This window comes from Poecilia mexicana, unplaced genomic scaffold (assembly GCF_051168715.1).
Source record: "Poecilia mexicana isolate PSO_F unplaced genomic scaffold, ASM5116871v1 scaffold_7, whole genome shotgun sequence".
Lineage (NCBI taxonomy): Eukaryota > Metazoa > Chordata > Actinopteri > Cyprinodontiformes > Poeciliidae > Poecilia > Poecilia mexicana.
Window position 1 is genome coordinate 22,052,767 of NW_028263376.1, and position 20,056 is coordinate 22,072,822.

Consider the following 20,056-nt stretch of genomic DNA (forward strand, 5'->3'; position numbering starts at 1 on the left):
TTCTGACAGCAACAAACAAGATGTTCTGCAGATCAGTATGAATGCTGCTCCAATAAGAGGTTAAATCTGTTTAGCAAAGCTGCTATAATGCTCTAACAATGCGTCTTCTCAAACTAAAAAAAAACTCAACATGTAAATTTACAATAAACTCACGTCTTGCTCCTGCTTCTGAAATTCTGATGTAATGATTTCCATCTGGTGATTATTAGTCTGGCAACATTTTAAGACACTGTTCTAAATTTATTGTTTGTTGGTGAACACTAACAAGTTGCTCTACATCAACAAGCTTAGTTCTTTTTTTTTTTTTTTTTTTTTGCTTTCAACCTCATAAAATGTAATGACTTGTGTTTCAACTGCTTTTGTGTGGGGTTTCCTGCTCCTTCTATTACATTGTAAATAGAAAAAAAAATCACAGTTTATATGCAGTTTTTCAAGCCATAAACATAAAAGGTCTTGACGTCAGCAATTTCTGATGTTGATCTAAATTCTGTGTGGGCATGCTGAAGAACTGATCAGAGCCCCAATACCGTGGGGTCACATTGGGTTATTGCTAAAGTGTATTCACGCCTTCCCTAAGGCTTCTCTGATCTTTGTGTGTTACTGTTCGTTAGAATGCTTCAGCTGGTCAGAGCATTTCAAAGTCTGGACAAGATGAAAAAAGCCATGGACAGAGTCTCAGCCAATCAGCTTCCATTGGATCAAGTCAGACACCAGCTCATCAGGAATCAGTTCCCCAGACTGCTGTCCACCAACACCTCCAGCCTCTGCAGATTTCAACCTCGCTCCCATCATCACAAACATCACTGGTAATCCCATGCTGTCTGGATACTTTATTTTATATATTTATTTTAATGTCTATGCAGTTTTACTGGTTTAATTTATGGTTGAACAGCAGTAGCAATAGTTAAAATTACCCTTATTATTATTATTATTATTCACTCCTCTTCATTTGAACTTTTTAGATCCTGTTATTGTCTTCTTTCTTCCTGTTTCCTTTAGTTTCCTTCACAATACCCCACAGTCCAGGTGGTGACAGCTGTGACTGACTCTGAATCCGCCTACCTTCCCCCCTGCACTTCTCCTCATCCTTCATCTTCCTCTTCCCTTACTCACATCTTCCTCTCTCCTGGATATACTGTCCCTGTAACCCCCTCCGTCTCTCCCCTGTCCCCTCTGCACATTGAAAACACATTAATTTCTCCCACCCCAGTGTCTCTTACTGTACCCTCCCCCTCATCTGTGCTGGGTATGGTGCAACCTACCTCACCGCAACACCAACCCTCAGCTGCTAGATCTGAGGCTTCTCAGATGCAGGCTTCGTTTATATCAACACTAACTAGCCACCCCATGCACACAAACACACACCTCCCTGCAAATGGCAGCTCTCAGCCTCTCATACAGGTAATTGTGACAGGTGCAGTGAAGCAAATTATTGTGTTTTTACTGAAAGGGTGTGCACTAACTTTAAGTTATTGTGTGCTTAAGGTTATTTTTTTCTATTGTGCTCATGTAGCTTTTATTTTTAGAATCAGGGTGTCTGTGCATCCTTAAAAAGTCTTACATTTGTGTACCTAAAAGTAAGGCCAAAAATGTATTGAATTCATTTTTAAGATATCATTTGTACTATAAGTAGAGCTATTTAATCTTGTATTTTCTATATAGTTTTTAATTGGTTTTATTTCTGGACTTTTCTGTCATCTTCATTGTGTTCTGTGACTTGAGGTGGTTGCAGCTATTGGTAACTAGCTGCTAAAATTTACTGATTAGTTAGCTAGTTTTGTGTTTGTCCTGGTTAAGTGAATTCATCTTTGCCATTCTCACTTCTCTTACCTACCGATACAGAGCTAGGTGCATTCTGTTCAAAAAAGCTTGGCACTACAGCAGTAAGACTGTAAAGAACATCACAAAATATGCAATTTTCTGCTGCAAATTTCTGATACAGGCCTTACATTTAATTCATAGTGGTCTTGCATTTGATTTGGTTAAACCTGCAGAAATCCTGAGACTGATTCTACAGAATAAAATAGTTCTATGTTCCCATTAGATCAGGTTATTCAAACGTAAAAATCCAAAATATTATTAATAATCAAGAAAAAGTATAACAGCAAAATCATTTTTAAATGAAATTCACAGGTTCCGCAGCAGAAGCAGGACGGCCCCAGTACACAGCAGGTTCAGCAAACTCAGCTCATGCAGCCTGCAGTCTTCTCCTCACCTGTGCAGAATGAGGCGGATCTGGGCGCAGCCACTGTGGCTAGCCAGCTGGACAGCACAAAGTCCTGCCAGATGCCCCCACAGAGCCAGCCTCAGAGTCTGGGACAGGGCCAAATTCCTGTGCTGCAGTCTTCTGACTCACAGAAGGCGTCCTCCAGGCCCGCCACTGGTCCTGCTTCCCAGCAGAAAATCCCAGCCACCGTCACAGGAGTGGCAGGTCAAGGGTCATCAGAGATTTACATGGAGGTATGGCCACGTGACACATAGTAGTGTTCTATAATTATTGTTCCTTGTTAATTGTGCTTTCCAAAGAGTTTTAAACATAACAGTACTGAACTAACTTTGCTGTTCGTATTAAATCAGGAATGGAGACTGGTTTCTGCATTGTCATCTCCCAGGTGTTTTATTTCTCTGTTCTGTTGCCTGCAGGAGCAAGCGTCAGAGAAATGCACTGGAGGACAGAGCTGTGACAGGTAAAAGCTTATTACCATTCAACTTGATCAGTTAAAGTTTGTCACAATTTGATCAATTTTCACTTATTAAATATGCAGAGAGATAAAAAATAAATATATTGACATTCTGTTGTTTCTCTTTTATCCTACTTTTTAAATTTCTTTTTACTTTACTTTTTATTCAATCACATAACTACACAAAGATTAAAAGCATTTTTATGGAGACATGGCAAAAGTTGTTAGCAGAACATAAAATTCCAATTGGCAAAGCTTTGCAATTAAAACCAAAATGGCAATAACGATGGTGATATAAACAAGAAATGGTAACGAATAAGTACAAGCAAGTACATGAATTGGAAATGACTTCAAATAATGGTATTTTTAATTCAAAGTGTGACTTTTCCATCAGTCTGCTGCATTTTGTAAAAGAAATTGAATACAGAGGAGCATTTTACCAATATTAGTGCAGACATATCAAACCCAAGCAATAACCTATCAAATCATAACTACGAGTAGATAGAAGACCAGGAATTGTCCAAAAGAGAAAGGAGCATCAGTGGCTCATGGCTGAGCTTTGGGGTGGCCAGGACAGGCAGTCCCACCCTTTGTTATTCACAATGATGGGTCAAAGGCTTACACATTGTAATCAACCTCAGTAAAGCATAGTAAGAAGAGTTAATTATACAAAGACATTTAAGTAGCCCATTTACATATGAAACATCCCAAGAATCCAGGGCAGATAAAGGTGCAACAAGTCACTGCTTTTACTCTAAAAGAAAAACACTGTTTAATTAAAAAAAAAAAAAAGTAAAAACCCAGTTTCAGTTTCAACTTTTTTGAAAGGTTAAGGTGGACCTCCATGTCTTGGTAGTTTTTTTATTTTTTTATTCTGGCCATATTCTTTCCATTTTCAGATAATAGATTAAACTTTGTAAGATGTTTAAAGCTTTGCACATAACTGACCTGTCTGCTCTCAGGCATTCACAGAACAGCTTTATTTAAACTAAGAAAGAATTATACACATGGTGACTGCACTTACTAATAAGGTAGCCTTTGAAAGGAGCTTGATGCACTGGTCTCTATTTAGGGGTATCAGAGTGGAAGGGACTAAACACCAATGCATGCCACAATTTTTAGATCTGTTTTTTGTAAAAAAAAAAAAAAAAAAAAAAAAAATTGAAAACCATTGAACAGTACTTTATTGTTATATCACTTAGTTCCAAAACAGATTCATCAACATTTCTGATTGTAACTTGACAAAATGTTCCAAAGGTGTAAATAATTTTTGCTAAATACTTGTGTGTATATATGTATGTATATATATATATATATATATATATATATATATATTTTTTTTTTTTTTTTACATAGCTGACCTCATATAACCTCGCTCTGCCAGTGTCCCACATTCAAGCATTTCAGCCATGCTTGTGACATGTTTAGTCCTGCTTCGTCTTGTTCTTCTGTGTAGATTAAAATCTTGAAGACATGGTTCCAATGATAATCATGTTTCCTATTTAGGTATTCAGAGAATTTTAACTCTAGAGAATTTTTGCAAATGTCCATATTTTTATTTATTTTTTTCCTCTTAATCAGCATCAACTCTGATGTGACATCGGGAAGAGAAATGAGCGATGGCAATGAAGGGACACATGGAGGCAAAGGTGAAGGAAAACAGCGTAGACACCGCAAGTCATCACGCACGCGTTCTCGACAGGAAAAGTGTGGCAAACCAAAGCTGAGCATGCTCAACGTGAGTGACCTAAATACTTTATAAAAGTGCAGACATCTTGTGGTTGTTTAAGAAGTTGAAATTATGTTTTGCCCCTTCTTGCAGGTGTGTAACACCGGAGATAAGATGGTAGAGTGCCAACTGGAAACTCACAATCACAAAATGGTAACATTCAAGTTTGACCTGGATGGAGATGCTCCAGAGGAGATTGCTACATACATGGTACGTGAGCGGCAGAGTCTAGCCCCTTGAGTTGTTGCAAAGGTTTTTGAAGCATGCTTTGCCTTTGACTCCGTCGTCCTGGAAACTCCTAGCTGGTTTCACCTGCAATGCAGCAAAAAAAAAAAACAAACAAACATATATTTGGGTGTCTCTTGCGTTTTCTCTCTTCTCCAAAGCTTTCCTTACACATTCATATTGGCCATATAAAGCAATAAGTGAAAATTTAATTAGATGAATAAATCAGTAATATGGTTATTTATTCCAAAAAAGATTGAAGACTCCTGAAAGCATAAATAAAAAGCCTTTTCAGCAATTCATTGGTACGTATCCAAACAGAAGTAAACATTTCATTTTGTGTAGTTATAACTTGTAGGGATTTATTTTACTTTGGCAGCACACAAAAAGAGCATTATTCCGGATGGTTTCTTTGCTGTTTTCTCTTTATTTATTTTTATAAACTGCATCAGAATCAAAACCACTCAGATTTTTTTTTAGGTCACGTCTGTCTAAGTTTTCTTTTGTCTTATTCATTCTCTTGAGGTGGACAATGATTTCATTCTGCCCCTGGAAAAAGAGATGTTCATTGAACAACTGAAAGACATTGTAGATAAAGCCGAAGACATGCTGAGTGAGGACACAGAGGGTGAAAGGAACTCCGACCAGGGGTGTAACATCAGACAGAATGACGGATGTTGTGCACTGGGAACAGAGGTGAGAAAGAAACTGTTGAGCCAGGGGAAATTATTACTGAATCATCTGGTTTTGGTTTTGTAAGGCTGCTCACTTACAAAGAAATGAGCATTCTGGTTTTTATAGTAGCAAAAATTACAAAAACAGGAAGACAAATCAATAAAATTGAGTTAAGAGACTGTGATTCCTGCGTCTCCGAATTTTATGAGGAACCGCTTGGTGAGCAGTAAAACGAGAAGATCCATTTTATGTGGTTGGTCACCAGGAGAAACATATCGGGAGAAATTTTAGCACATTACTCTTTGTATAAACTCCATAAATCTTCAAGGTTTCCAGCCTGACACTCAGCGCTTTGGCTCCCGCCACAGATTTCCATTAGGACTGAGGTCTTAGAATGATTTGCCCCCTTCGTGACCCTAATGTGATGCATTTTTAACCATTCTTCTGCTGCCTTGTCATTAGGCCTTAACTTCCAACGCTGCCCACAGAAGCCAGAAATACTAGTTGTTAAAATCCTGATCCAATTAAATGTATTCTTTGAGCTTATTGCTCTATTAAAATAAAAGTTTTACAGATGTCTTTTAAGCTGTTTTCCATCCAGTTACACTGTGTTCCCTCTCTCTCTCTCTCTTTTTTTTATCTGTAAAGGCTTCAGAACCCACCACTCCACAGCTGGTGTATCAACAAAATGGTAAGGCTTTTAACATGCAGCACACACACTTATACAGTTAAGAATTCAGTACTTGTATTGGTTTATAGATCAACCTGCATCTTAAATTTCTCACTGAGCATATTTTAGAGGATCTATGAGTTTTCCCATCTTTCCCTGTGACAGTCCTGCACACTGGAAAACGCTGGTTCATTATTTGCCCTGTGGATGAAACGCTCATGCAGGATAAAGACAACACATCAACACACAGCTTTACAGCACAGGGTATGTCCTGAATTTTTCTACTTTCACTCCCGTCTCCTGTACAATTTACCTACATTAGCTTCTTACCTTTTTGCAGGATTAACTAAATATGTTGCACTTTTTTTTTTTGCTCTTCTTGATTTAAAACACTGTGTATGCAGTTTTAGTGCGACTTTTTGTTACCCCCCCCCCCTCTCCTAACATTGGGGTCAGTTACATAAGACTTGGTCTGCAGTGGTTCTAGCCAGAAACGAAGTGCAGGCTTTTATGCCGGCACACAGAGGCTGATGGAGGGGAATCGAGTGATGATGTAACACTTTGGCAGCTGCAGCATATGGATGCTCTTCTTTGTAGCTTGGCTGTTAAGTTCACAATCTGCTCCCTTTCTGATGAACTCTGCCCCTTTTCTTTCTCCAGAGTATGAAACGTCTGGCTCCCTGTCAGTCGAGTCCAGCAGCGCCGCAACTACTTTGACGACCCCGGTCACATCTTTACCTTCCCAAAGCCCCACCGCGTCCTCTGCCCCCACCTTGGTGCAACCTCCAGACCAAGTTATCGGAGAATCCGAGGTCCAGCAGACCCAGCCCAGTGTTTCCAAACGTACCGGCACAACTGGGAGCGTTAACCATGACGGCTCATTTCCTGTGGAGGAATCGTCTCTCTCTGCTGTATCTATGGTAGCAGATATGCCATGTTGTGCTATTGTGCCACCCGTCTCTGTGGATGCTAATGTCGCCGATAAAGAAGCGAGAGCCGCCGGTGTTCTGATCTCGTCGCTGAATAATCAAGCGAATCAGACGGCCAGCCCGACTGAAGAACAAGCTCCTCAGCTGGCCAGCCAGCAGCCCGTTGTCCTGCAGCAGCCTTACGCCACGCCCATCCAGCCTGGGACCGTGACCTCTCAGCCCCAAAGCCCTGCACATCAGAACCCGACTTCAAGTCAGCAGCAGTGTGGCGGGCAAGGTGAGTCGGACGGGGAGGGCCCTCCTAGGGGGGAGTTTGTTGATCGGACCATCAAGACTTTGGATGAGAAGCTCAGAAACCTGCTGTACCAGGAGCACCCCCCCTCACAGCCCTCCAGCTCGGCCTCTGAGCCTCAGTCCTCCAGCTCAGACAGACTGAGCTCCCCTCCGGTCTCAGATGGGCACAGCACAGAGGCCGTCACGAAGAAGAAGATGGAACCAATGGTAAAATACCTTACTCCTCTTTATGATTCACATAAATGTCAACATTCGGTGACGCACACTGTGATCTTGGAATACAGTTTACATATAGGAAAACTGTGTGCAGAAACAATTGTCCCTTTCACGCATAAATTATGATTACCTCGCTTTGGATTTTCACCAGTGTTTTTACTCAGAGTAGGGCTGCATGATATTAGAAAGTCATGCGATGGCGATAATATTGATAAATGTTGCGATGACGTAATCAGGTGCAATATATTCCTGTTTTCTTCTGTAAAAAGCTCAAAAGCCGTTTATTTTAATAAAAGGGAGCATAACAATATTTTTAGTCATAATATAATTTGAATGTTGTCAATTTATCAGCTTGTGACTCATTTAAGAAGCTACAGTGCCAAACCATTTCTCTCTGATCAAGTGTTTGTAATGTTTTAAATGTGCTGCTACTTGAATTAATTCAACCTCTCACACTCCCACAACTTTTTCTTTCCTTCTCGGTTAGCCGCAGATTCCTGAGCGGACAGATTGTGTGGGTGCGCCAAGCGACTCAGCAGCAGGTTGGTAGATTTGATTGCGTAATGTATCGTCACGTAATAGTTTGAATGATCTCTTATTTACTCCGAGTTATTCCTCCTTTAGCCGCCGGCCGAACAAAAGACACAAAAGCCGATGTGTCTGCGAGCTCCGGTTCATATAAATCCAAAAGTCGTTTTCAAGTAAGAATCTCCTAATTTAGATTGCAGAGCTATTCAATATGTGTCGCTGTTATGGCTTTAAGATAATATTACTTAATAGGGATACTAAACTTTGATTTTGTAACACTGACAACTTGGATTTCATGACCTTTTAGATCATCCCCACACCACCCGATGCCATTTGCTGTTCAGATAAAAGCAAAGCGAGCTGCAGCTCTGCAGCACCCTCCAGTGGTTCTGAAGGGTCTCGCAGCCAGACCCAGAGCACTGAAAGAAAAGAAAGCAGCTGTGGGGTGGCTTCCCGGACCTCTGCCACACCTGCTCCTGATAATGACGGCACAAGACCTTCCAAACCCCAAAGCGGGAGCCGCTACTCTGCCCCTCCTGAGTTCGCTCACACCACTCCCACCTCAAGTCCCGACGCCACCCCACGTCACATCCCACGAGCCCAAACTGTTGACATGCCATCCCATTGCCACGGTCGGTCCTCGTCTCAGCTTTACTCCGACTCAGCTGACGAAGACAGCAGCACCATGGCGGTTCCTCCAGCTCCGGCTGCTCCGTCAGCTCACAATCTGACTGAGCACAGCGGAAGCGACCTCGTCAAGAGGGCGGTCGCCTTCTTGCGGCGCTCCGGACGAAGCAAAAGTGAGCAGAGCTCTGAATCACCAAGCTGCCAGACTGTTGCAATAAATGGCCACACTCCTTCACCTTCTGTTGGACATTTCCCCCCCAACATCAGCAGTGACAATGACTCAGAGTTTGAGGATGCGGATATGAAGAAGGAGCTTCAGAAACTTAGAGAAAAGTAAAGCATCACACTCACCCACAGATAGACACCCCTTTTAATCTCCTTCACACTCTGAGTGTCTTTTTTCAGCTAAGAATTACATGTAAACAATTATATGTATTATCTCTAGCTGACCCACAATAAGTTTGCTTTCTCAAGAAAACAGATTTTTTCTTTGTTTTTTTTTTCTTTGTTTTTTTTTTACCATGATAAAACAAATCCTCTCCTGTTGGGGCTATCTGACATCAGGAGAGCCATGCCTGCTTGTAGAGATAACATCATGGCTGCATAGAACTGATTTAATCTGAAAATGATTGTAAACAGATGCACTTCCTCAACTAAATCCAACCATACTCTTTAAATAACAATAATTGCTCTATGATTTAGTTTAATGTCTACTAGATTAAATGCAGAAAATTTGATTTTAGATTAAACTTGAGGTTTATTTAGTTTAACAAACCATTTTAAAAGCTGATTATAGGTTTTCTTAAATTGAATTTGGTTTCTTCTATCCTTTGATAGAACTTGCATGAAAACACAAAGTTTTCATGAAATAATTACAGTGGTTGGTTTTTTTTTTTAGGTTTTGAAAGAGTAATAGTCAATTTTAAAATGCTTGTAGAAAGTATTATTCCAGACAATCATTTTTTTGTGATCATTATTTACTTAACAAGAGGAAGCATTATTTATTTTTCTGGCTGGCATATTTATATTTCAGTCCTGTACTTTTTAAAATATTTTTTTGTAAAACTCAGGATGATTAATGTTGATTTGGACCATCTTAAAAAAAATGTACGTGGTAAAAGTGACATTGCAGCAGAAAATCCTTGTCCAGATCAGGAGTAATATATCTTTTTAATCTATTTACTGATCGTTCTAATAATTATTTATATTTGGACAAATTAAGCCAATAATGACACCATAAAAATCAATAAGTTTCAATAACTTACAGTTAGTAACCTGTTGTTGCTTTCACCTTCCAAATGCAAATATTCAGTGTTATAACGAATAAAATAACCACTTTTATGCATCTACAACATGCACATTTCAATAAATTTAAATATTATTTGCAAGTAAATAATATTTACTCAGTGTTTGAGAAACTGACTTTTACAGCACTGTGTCATAGCGTATTAATTCAAATTGTGTGGAAGGAAAATCTGATAGAAAAGGATGAGAAGCAGCAGAGATAGTCGAACCTTGAGAGGATTGTGAAGCAAAGCCCATTTTAGCGTTTGGGGGAATTTCTTGAGGCTTGAATCGCGACTAGCTAAAGAGCTATCGGATAATTTAAAGTGGTCTTATGTATTTATTCCCCAAGTTTTGTTTTTAGTGATTGTACGCCTCAACCTTAACTTTATACCTTTTCAGAACAAAATTATTAAAATTATTTTTTCAATAATGGTCAAATTTATTGAAATGCATTACTTTCTTTAATTATATATTTTTATTATTTTGGGAGCGTTTGTACCTTATTTCTTTGTGTTTTCACAATAGACACATGAAGGAGATCTCTGAGCTGCAGGCATTCCAGAGGAGTGAGATCGAACGTCTGTACAAAGACCTGGGAAAGTCCGTACCCCCCAAGGTTAGCCTGCTCCATGCTGTTCCTCCAACGGGTCGAAGGCGCAAAACCAGCAAACACAAACTGAAAGCTGGGAAACTGCTCAATCCGATGGTGCAACAACTCAGAAATAATCCCAACAGCACCAGTGTGGAGAGGAAAGGTGTGTGGGTAGAGATGTTAGGATGATAAACAGTTTGGATGTTTTTAGTCTAGTAGAACACGTTTTGTATTTTTACAAAAAAAAAAAAAAAACAATAACTGAAGTGGTTTTGATTTTATAAAGGGAAAATAGTAGGAGTGTGAAGCAGTGATTCAGTCTGACTCATCCGTTTTATTTTTTATTTCATTTTATTTTTCAAGGAGAAAGTGCTACCAGTTCATCCAGCTCTCCAGCTAAAAGTTCACTTTTGTCAGATGGCTCTGCCCACTCCAGCTGCAGCTCCTCCTCCAACAGCCAGCCCAGCAGAGTCCAGGAGCAGGTTCACACACAGCAACCCTGTTCTTTGAAAGGCTCTTTCTCCTCAGACAACATCTACGCTGGAAGACACGGGGATGGGATGGCCAGCCAAGCTGGTCCTGGCCAAGGTACTCTTCATGATAGTCTTTGCTCAGGCAAACAAAAAAAGACGCGCAAATAAAACTAAAATCAACTAGAAATATAAACACCTCAAAATGTTTGTCAGATTGCCTTTAGACAAACTGAACAAAGAAATTACCACTGTAGGTGTAAATAATTCATTATGTCCTCCACAAATTTATAATAATTCAGTAAAAGAGAAAAAAGTGTGCTATGAAGCACTTACTCCTTATAGTGCTAGAAAAAGAGGCTTATAACAAACCAAACACATTGAACAAGGCAAAGTGTTGGTGTGGTACAGATTTTATTACACTTTAACTATGCAAGTCACATGTCACAGACATTAACAACGTATTATCCAACATGTATTAACAGCATCAATGATTAATCCTTGAAGAAGCTCATCGGTGTAGGATGTTTTCAGATTACATGACTGTGGCAAAAATATGCCGGAACCTTAACTGAAACCTTTATCTGCAACTATTCATCAGCCTATCCACATATTCTTGATCTAAGTTTAGCTCCTTCTTCTGCACATAACAGGTGACGATGGTTTGGTTTCCTCATGTGAGTTCAGGAGTTGTGTGCCGACAGTCACTCAGCTTCATCACCCACCTTCTAATTTGCCATTTCACAGTGAAACATACAACAGCAAATAGTTTCTGTTATTTGCTGTTTTGGAGAGCATTGGATGTTTTGTGTATTCTACCATGCTCACCGTCATCTCCTGTTGTTGTTGTAACGGACTAATGACCAATGAGGAATAGGTCTATAAATGCTCCACATAGTATTTCTTCTATCTTATTAGTCAGTTAATTTAAGACCCCTGTCACATGAGTTAAATCTGCCTTACAGTCTCCAAAAACATTCAATTGTTGCTGGATTGTGACACTTTTTTTTTTTTTAGCTTGATGACAGACATGACCCTGTTGCAATCCTAGAGCTTAGGTCATATAATTTCCCTGCTATCCTGCTATTTGCTGCTATCCTGACCACTTATTATCTCTTCTGCCAACTAAGATATCACATCTGGAACTGAATATTTCCAAAACATCTGCTAAACTCGTGTTTAGATTGGTTTCTTAGCATTATGACACCAGTTGGGTGAGGAGATTTTATGTACAGAGGAAAGTGTACAGCTAGGTGTGCCATTTTTCACAGTAATTTTAACTTACCGGAATGTTTTGTGTATATGCATTTGCGAGTGCAGTCAGAATGAATCATACTTGCAAAGTCCAACATTTCAGTCTTTTTCTTATCATCCTAACTTATCACATGTAGGTTCTGCATACTGGCTTGATATATTAAAATTTGAAGCATGGTTTTACTCCTCCTTGTCTTCCTTTCCCTTCAGGGCAACAGATAAGCCGAAAATAATTCACATTTTTGTCAGATTTAAATCTGAAATAAAGAGAAACACAGAAGTGAGAATGCTAAATGCATTGTCACTAGATTGTTTTCAGTCAACCAAGAAGTTTGTTTCTTATAGGAAATGAGACCAGCATCTCTCAAAGAAGATTTCTATTAAATTCAGATCAGCTGTGGTTCCAGAAGCTTTACACTAAATTACTTCAAGCTCTGCCAGTGTATTGTGGGCATGATGAGATTATCCTGATGAGAACTTCAACATGCTGATTGACTTTTTAAGATGTGTGGCTAATCACACATCTTCCTCTTAAACAGATTTGTCTGCGTTGGCAGAAGTGTTGGTTATATATCTTCTAATGTTCTTGTTTAGAATTAAGTGATAGTAAGTAGTATAAAACATTGGATGAACATAACATTTTTTTGTCTTTCTTCCTCATATGTGACATGATGCACTTCTACAAAAAGATGTTTCACTTATTTGAACCCTTTTCTATGAAGGGACTAGAACACAGCCCCTTCCACTTAGTTATGACAACAATCAAACATCCAAATCGAATTTTACTTTAACAGTTTATCCATGCGTCCATTTTTAAACTCAATATTATTAGTTATATTTGTTTAAACAAGTGGTTATTCTTTCTTTTCTATTGTCTTTGATTATTTGCATCTTTGAATGCTGTAGTTGGTTCCAACAACCCACTCAGTGTCCTTTTCTGATGCTTTTCATGTGGGGGTTTCTCATACCAATCTTTGTTCACTTTTTCAAAGTGTTTCTCTTGTTTCTCCTCTTCTTCTTCCCTCCTTTATTCATCTTTACAGGCTGGACGGTTTACCACCAAACGTCAGAGAGAGTCACCTATAAATCTAGTAGCAAACCACGCACTAGATTCCTCAGTGGACCTGTGTCTCTGTCCATCTGTTTGTATTTGTTCTTTTCTATTCCCCTTTGCTCATTTTTTCCACACACTTTATTTAACTTGCTTTTATTGTCACTCCTCTTTTAAAGAAAATAAGTTCAGTAGTTATTTCTTTTTTCCCACCCTTCTTGCAGGCTTTCTCACCTGATGTGTATCACTGTTTTCCTTTTTAATTTTATTCTCGCATATTTACACTCAGCCTCAAAACTTTTAAAGATTGTTCTGCGTCAACCACAGGATATCAGTGACGTGCATAGATTGTTTTAGTTTATCATTAAATTAGTTGAACCCAACAGTATATAAGGCGACAAAATGTTTGTGTTTCAGTTGCTGAGAGAAGGAAGTGATCCCTTTGTTTTTAGTTATTGCCTTTCTATTGGATCTTCTAATTTGGTTAGGTGGGAAAAGAAAGTATGTTATTTTTCATCAGTATTATATTGTCTACATTGGTGGTGTGATTGCATCCCAGCTTTTCCCGCTCACCTATGCGGATGCTACAGGAGTTGTTTTCATGGCAGCAACAGATTTTTTTTTCTTTTTGCCCAATTGGAGCTTCTGCAGAATAGCCTTAAAATGCTGCTTCAACCTGGTGTCAACTGATGCTGTAATTTTCTGACATTACAGCATAACTTCATTTGTTTCTCAATGTATGATTCCTTGATAACTCTTGATAACTAGGTTTTTAGTAGAAGTCAGTTTAGTGACAAATAGGCTAAAGTTAATTCACCGTTTTGATAAGATTCATTGACAATTAGGCTAATTAGGCATTTTTATGTGGTACCATTGTTTTTTGCTTTAAAAAACATTGTGCTTTTCCTTGAACATTGTAAATTGTAGCCAGTGGTGTTTCTACAGCTGCAGCAGTAAATGCTGTTTAACTTTTGCTGTGAATTAGGAGATAATTAGCAAAAAATGTGCTTTTCATAGCTACTGATGTGGTTGGAAAAAAAAAAAGTGTGCAGACATACCAAGATTATAGTTCAGAACATGAGTTGGTTAAGTTTAAAATCTCCATTATCAGGACATCCATTGTGCCTTCAGCCCTGAAATGTGTTTTTAGTCTTTTGTCATAATATTAGATCTAATTTCACCACTAAGCTACTGTTTCTAAGCGCCAACATCTTTACAGCTTCCTTATTAGCTTTAAAGCTAATAACTTCAATATAGTAAGTAATCTTATAGGTAAATGGCTGGGGTTTTTTCGGTGCTCTTACAGTCCTCCATAATTCAAACAGCAGCAGCATTCATAATCATTATAACTTGGCTATGTTGCCTCCTTTTCTCCATACTGTTGCTTAATGCAGTGCTTCTGGCTTAGATCAAAACACCTCACAGACACTCTGGCTTGGGAACAGCTAATCCTGTCCAAACATGGGTTGTAGGTCAGACCTAATGCAAAATAGTGGGACTGTGTCTACAAGTATCCATGTGTGCAGAGAAATGACCCGTTTTTATACCCTCTTAATTTCTTCTGTATGTCCATCCACTGTTGATTTTGATTGTTTAACATCCCCTAAGTAAAGGCACCCCAGTGCATACAGTTCCCTAGTGTTGGCAGGGCCCTTTACTCTCTCTGTCCCTCATGTTTGGATGGAGAAGACGTGCATGGTGCAGGCGCCAGACAGGGCACTGACGGAGACATGCTTCGCCACATAAAGGGCTGTATCATTGATATTGTTGGTTTTTTTTTTTTTTTGTTTTGTTTTGTTTTGGGGGGTTTTGTCACTTCTTCCTGAGTTATTTGCATGTTTGTGCTGACGAGTTTCAAATATTAGCAATGTCCTCTGTTAGCTTGTGACGTTTTATTTAGGTTTCACATTTTGTTCTACAGGCGTTCTCACATGGGCAGTGATTCTTTTTTCTCCAGTAATCTTTCTTTTGGTAGTAAACAGTGTTTTCTCTCACCTTCTGCCTAGCAACCAATAAAATCGTTTGTATATACACATTTTCATCTAGTTTATATGAGCAAATAAACAGTTTATCATTTCATTCTGAAACTTAAATGTCTTCGTCCTGACTAGAAGCACTGGCAGTTTTAACTTTTGCCAGCTAGGTGTAGCAGTAGGCAGTTTTGTTTTGTTTTTTTTCCCAAATGATCAAGTTGGGACGAGTTGGTTCTGTCTTCCAGTTTTACCCCCAGATTTATTTTAAATCCCCTTTTCCTCCTTTTCTCTCCCTAATTGTTTTAATAGCTGATTGTGCTTTTGAAGCAGCTTGTCCAAATCCTTGTGGCGTTCAGTGTCTTGGCCTAACTGTTTCTGTCTTGTGCTGTTTTACCTTTTTATAGGGTCCACTCTGAAACGACTATGTCTAGGCAAAGAGCGCAGTAGTAGTAACTATCTTATTTACTTCCTTTCTCTGTATTTCTTATTGTCCCCACAAACTTAGTCCTTATATTGTTTATGTACACGTTTTTGTCCTTGTTATTGTTTTGGATCTTGGAAATGTTGTACTGTGTATTTAAGACATGGACATTCTGACTACATATTGTTTAACTGACTTTTCTTTTGCATGACAATATCCATTGATTGCGTTTTCCTGTCACTGCTTGCATATCAAACATTTCATTTTTATGTTATTTGGTTGCCAGGTAGGCAAATTAAATGTCTATGGCTCTATATGCATTTAGCCTGCCTGGCCTCACCAAAAACTGTCTTAGCTGATTGTGACACAAGTTCCTTTTAATGCAGCTGCTTTTAAATTTTGCCATGCCGCAGCCAACCAATTTACCTGTCACTTTTAATGTTTTCTGTGTGGGAAGATTAAAGAGTTTTGTCTCTTTTCAGGGTCCCCTCTCAACACCGCCACCACGACACAGATCACCTCGAGCCAAATGCAACCTTCGGTCACCACGGCGGCACAGTCGACCTCTCCTCAGCCGTTCACGAGGTTCGCTCAGGTCCAGACCAACAACAGCAACAACAAGAGAGGCACTTTTACCGAGGACCTTCATAAACTGGTGGATGACTGGACGAAGGAGACTCTAGCGGCAGCCAATCAGCCACGAACCTCCCTAAACAGGACGAGACGGCAGACCCGCCAGCAGGCCACAGAGTGCAGACCTACACAGAGGGGTGCAGTTGCATGTGAGGTATTTGGGTTTGAGATGTGGAAGAAGTGGTGAGGGGAGTTTTTGCGGCTCTTATACACCAAACCAGACAATTCAGGCTTTCAGAAAAGCTTGTAGTCTGAATGTCCGCTTCCTTTGATGCACCAGTTAGAAATTTGAGACAATTTTCAGATCTCTAGTGTACAAAACCTTGACCTAGGAGCTATAATTAATAAGACTTAGAATGGTTTTTCTTACCCATTACGAAACATTTTTTCTTAAGCATTATTAAATATTATGTTAGGAAAAGACACAACTTAACTTGTTGGGTGTAAAAGTGGAGCCTTTGCTTCCTCTGACTTTTTTGTTTAACACCGATACTGAAAATGGGCGACTTTGAGTCGTCTTCCTTCAGTAAGCACATCTACATCAAAGACCATTTCCAGAGTGACCTATTGGGGATTGACTCTGGTGAATTCGCAAATTTAAAAAGATCAGATTTTTGAGTTTCCATGAGGCTGGTCACACAGATTAAAGTGAAAATTGGCCAGTGCTAAACACTGATTTCCCAGAGCAACTCTAGTATATTGGAAGATTTTGTAAGTTAACCCCAATTATTTCAATAGTTTTCCATCCACATTTAACCTGCTGGAGTTGTAAGCAAGATAAGTTTAAATGAGTTGCTCTATGATGCTGACAATAAACTTAAATGTGCTTATATTGTCATTTTTAAATGCATGACGCATGGAAATGGGTATTACATTAGCTGCTAAAATCTGAATTAAAACAACCATTTTTCTTTTTTTTTTTTTTTTAGTTTTTACTTATTCCCTAAAAGCTCCAAGTTCACTTCTTTTCTGCAAAGTTGATTTTTCACACAGGTCTAGATTATGCATATTAATTAGCAACCAGTATGTTAATCTTTCTGGTGTCTTTAAGTGGTATTTTTTTCCCCCGATACTAACTATTTGAGCAAACATCAAAAAGGGTCTTTTGTGTTATAGAGGTTTGGTGTATAAGTGTCCTGAGACCCTGTGGTAGTACATTTGGGGGGTTTCTTGCATTTTTAACTCTAAATCAAACCTGTGTAATATTTTCTAAAATACCTCCATTCTATTCCAGATGAAATGCCGTGTTGTTCCCAACAACTTGCGGCTACCTCTCTCATGCCCAAAGACCGCCGTTTTAGGCCATAATATGCCTGCAAATCTAGCACTAAACTCGTCCACAGTGCATCCTCCTGGCTACCTTGTGCAATCAGGCTCCTATGGTGTGATGGCTCCCACTCCTCTTTATTCACAGCAGTGGCCTGGCATGCCTAGTCCTGTAGCGTCTGTGGTTCCTGTAGGATTGCTTGGTGCTCCAAGAGCGATTCACTACGCCACATTGTCAAACCCAGGGATCCAGCCCTACTCTTTTGTTGTGCACAACCCTGAGAATGGGCCTTTCCCGAAAACCACAAGGACTACCCGATCCGCTAATTAATGTGTTGGTGTGCGCTCAGGACAGACTGATTTCGCCTCTGCTTTGGGCACCAGAGCCACACATGTGCATAGTTTTATCCTGTAAATAACACGCTATGGTGTTGCTATTCTTTCTGCAACACGTTTATGTGTCGTAAATTGTGTATTTGTATGTGTGTATATTATACATTATGTGTTATGTCTGAATACTTACTGCTTTTTGGCTTTGTTCTTAGCTAAACTCAGCCATACAAGACATTTTATCTGCACTCACGGTAACCGACTTCACTCTGTTCTTCATCACATTTGCCTTTCTGTTGAAACACACTACATTGGAATCCAAATATTAGTAGCTTAAGATTCAGTGAGATGACAGTATTTTGAACAAATGAACAGTTTTGCAGGAATGTAGTGCCTTGAACATTTGTTTATGTATATATTTTCTTTAAACAAAGCATTTCTGCATCCAAGTTATTTTATTTGAAATGGTAGCTTGAGTGTGTTTTTTGGTTTACATACAAATGCCCTTATTGTAATGCACTAATAACACAGTATATAATCTTATTTTAATAAATACGAATATGGTTTGACCTTATTTACTTATCACCCCATTGATAAATGGAATGCCATAGCAGAGAGGTGATCTGATGCTTTCAGAAACAAATGACCAACGTATGAATGATGAGGTTAGGTTAGGGGAAAGGGTAGAAGCCAGCGTCCAAATCCACTTAATCCACTTAATTCAGGTCAAATGGTTCAGCTGGGCAAAGCCTCTTTATTTATTTTTCGATTGGAGAACCAACTCATTGGACAGCACGAGAGCTTCAAGTGTTGCAGAGGAAAGCCAGTGTCCAGAGCCATATAATACTGTATATAAGTCTTTCTACAGTAGATATCTCTGGTAGTTTTGTGAATCAGAATGTAGCAAATAATGTGATTTTTTTTTTTTCCTTTTTTTTTGAGGCTCAAAAGTGCAATTGAACCCCTTTCCACAAAGCTTTGATCGTAGTCTTGCCACAAGCCTTACCTTTAATGTGTGCAAGAGGAGCAAGCTTGAAAGGTTGAACAAAATTACAATTCACCAAACCACAGATGTTACCAGACACAAGAATCGATATTACAAACTACCCAGTAAACAGTTTATCACAGCTTATTGTTCTTTCAGTTTGCCTAGTACTCAACATACACTGTATGTAGAATACTTTGTGCAGTCACCAGTTTAATCTGAGGTCTTAAGTTGTTTTGTTTTTTTTCCTTTTTTTTAATGCTGCTATTTATCAAAGTGATTTTTGCTGTACAGTTAAGCGTTTCTTTCTTGTTTGATGGTACAAAGCAGATGCTCATAAAGCAGTGTTATAGCCTTGTTAAAGGACTGGTGTTTTGTTTATTTTTGATGACAGCTGATTTAATTTTGCCTTTTTGCATTTATTTTCAGTGACATATTGCAGCATTAAACTGAAACTTGATGTCAGAGATTTGCACAACATATGGTCTCCTTTTATCCATCTACATGAGGAGTTCCTACACTGTATATATTTGGTGGGGTTTCATCACTGACGAGCATGGCCAATATTTCATCTTTCCACAAAACGTAGAAACAGTACAGATATAAGGTTAGAAATATGACATCTGCACAACCCCAGTCCTGCCAAAGCTGTGAATCGTAAAGTTTTCTTCTAGTAGCTCGTATTTGTACATTTTATTTTGACTCTTAAAAGTGGTGGGGCGTGGTTGGGGGTGGGGGAGTTGCTTTAATGTATATTAACTCCATCAATTCGGTTTGAATTGGATTTTTCTAAGATATTATGCAGAGTCTTCTGCTTTGGTGAAATACTTCCAATAGTAAGAGATTTCTGTTCTCTGTCACGTGTATCTTGTATGTTCTACTTTTCCTAGCTGCTAACTCATGGAGAGCATGGGAGGAGGTAACCAATACCGGTATATATGATAAACTGGGGTAGTTGAACGTGCACAGAGGAGAAGGAGCATCCTGACGCTTTTTCCTCGGCACATCTCTCTTTTGTCTGGGAGAAACTGCTCCTCAAGATTATGCTCCAGTTGTGACTGGCCTGTGTTTGAACTGTGTGAGATTGCTTTGCCTGCTGTATGTCCCATTGCATTACCCCACCCTGTCCTGATGCACTCTTATCACAGACTGTATGTTGAGAGAGAAATAAATATTTTGTGCTTGATTAATTGTCTTTATTTCCACATGCAAAACCTGGA

The 20,056-nt window shown here is 39.1% G+C and overlaps 1 protein-coding gene across 7 annotated transcripts in view; it reads left to right on the forward strand.

Annotated features, from left to right (window-relative positions):
- The window catches only part of LOC106929377 (serine/threonine-protein kinase WNK2), a 50,844-nt gene extending 30,822 nt beyond the window's left edge, over positions 1–20,022 (forward strand). For 5 of the 7 annotated variants that reach the window (XM_088007246.1, XM_088007250.1, XM_088007249.1 and 2 more), the window contains 16 exons: positions 612–806; positions 2,134–2,460; positions 2,644–2,687; positions 4,263–4,419; positions 4,504–4,620; positions 5,161–5,331; positions 5,959–6,001; positions 6,146–6,244; positions 6,641–7,410; positions 7,907–7,961; positions 8,044–8,120; positions 8,255–8,907; positions 10,387–10,616; positions 10,817–11,041; positions 16,105–16,409; positions 17,490–20,022. In XM_088007246.1, coding sequence (XP_087863372.1) covers positions 612–806; positions 2,134–2,460; positions 2,644–2,687; positions 4,263–4,419; positions 4,504–4,620; positions 5,161–5,331; positions 5,959–6,001; positions 6,146–6,244; positions 6,641–7,410; positions 7,907–7,961; positions 8,044–8,120; positions 8,255–8,907; positions 10,387–10,616; positions 10,817–11,041; positions 16,105–16,409; positions 17,490–17,852 — 3,831 coding nt within the window. In that variant the 3' untranslated portion in view covers positions 17,853–20,022. Of the gene's footprint in view, positions 1–611; positions 807–999; positions 1,402–2,133; positions 2,461–2,643; positions 2,688–4,262; positions 4,420–4,503; positions 4,621–5,160; positions 5,332–5,958; positions 6,002–6,145; positions 6,245–6,640; positions 7,411–7,906; positions 7,962–8,043; positions 8,121–8,254; positions 8,908–10,386; positions 10,617–10,816; positions 11,042–13,220; positions 13,320–15,605; positions 15,651–16,104; positions 16,410–17,489 lie in introns of all 7 variants that reach the window. The other 2 variants (XM_015006287.2, XM_088007251.1) reach the window with 2 other exon arrangements.
- The last annotated feature ends 34 nt before the right edge of the window (positions 20,023–20,056 follow it).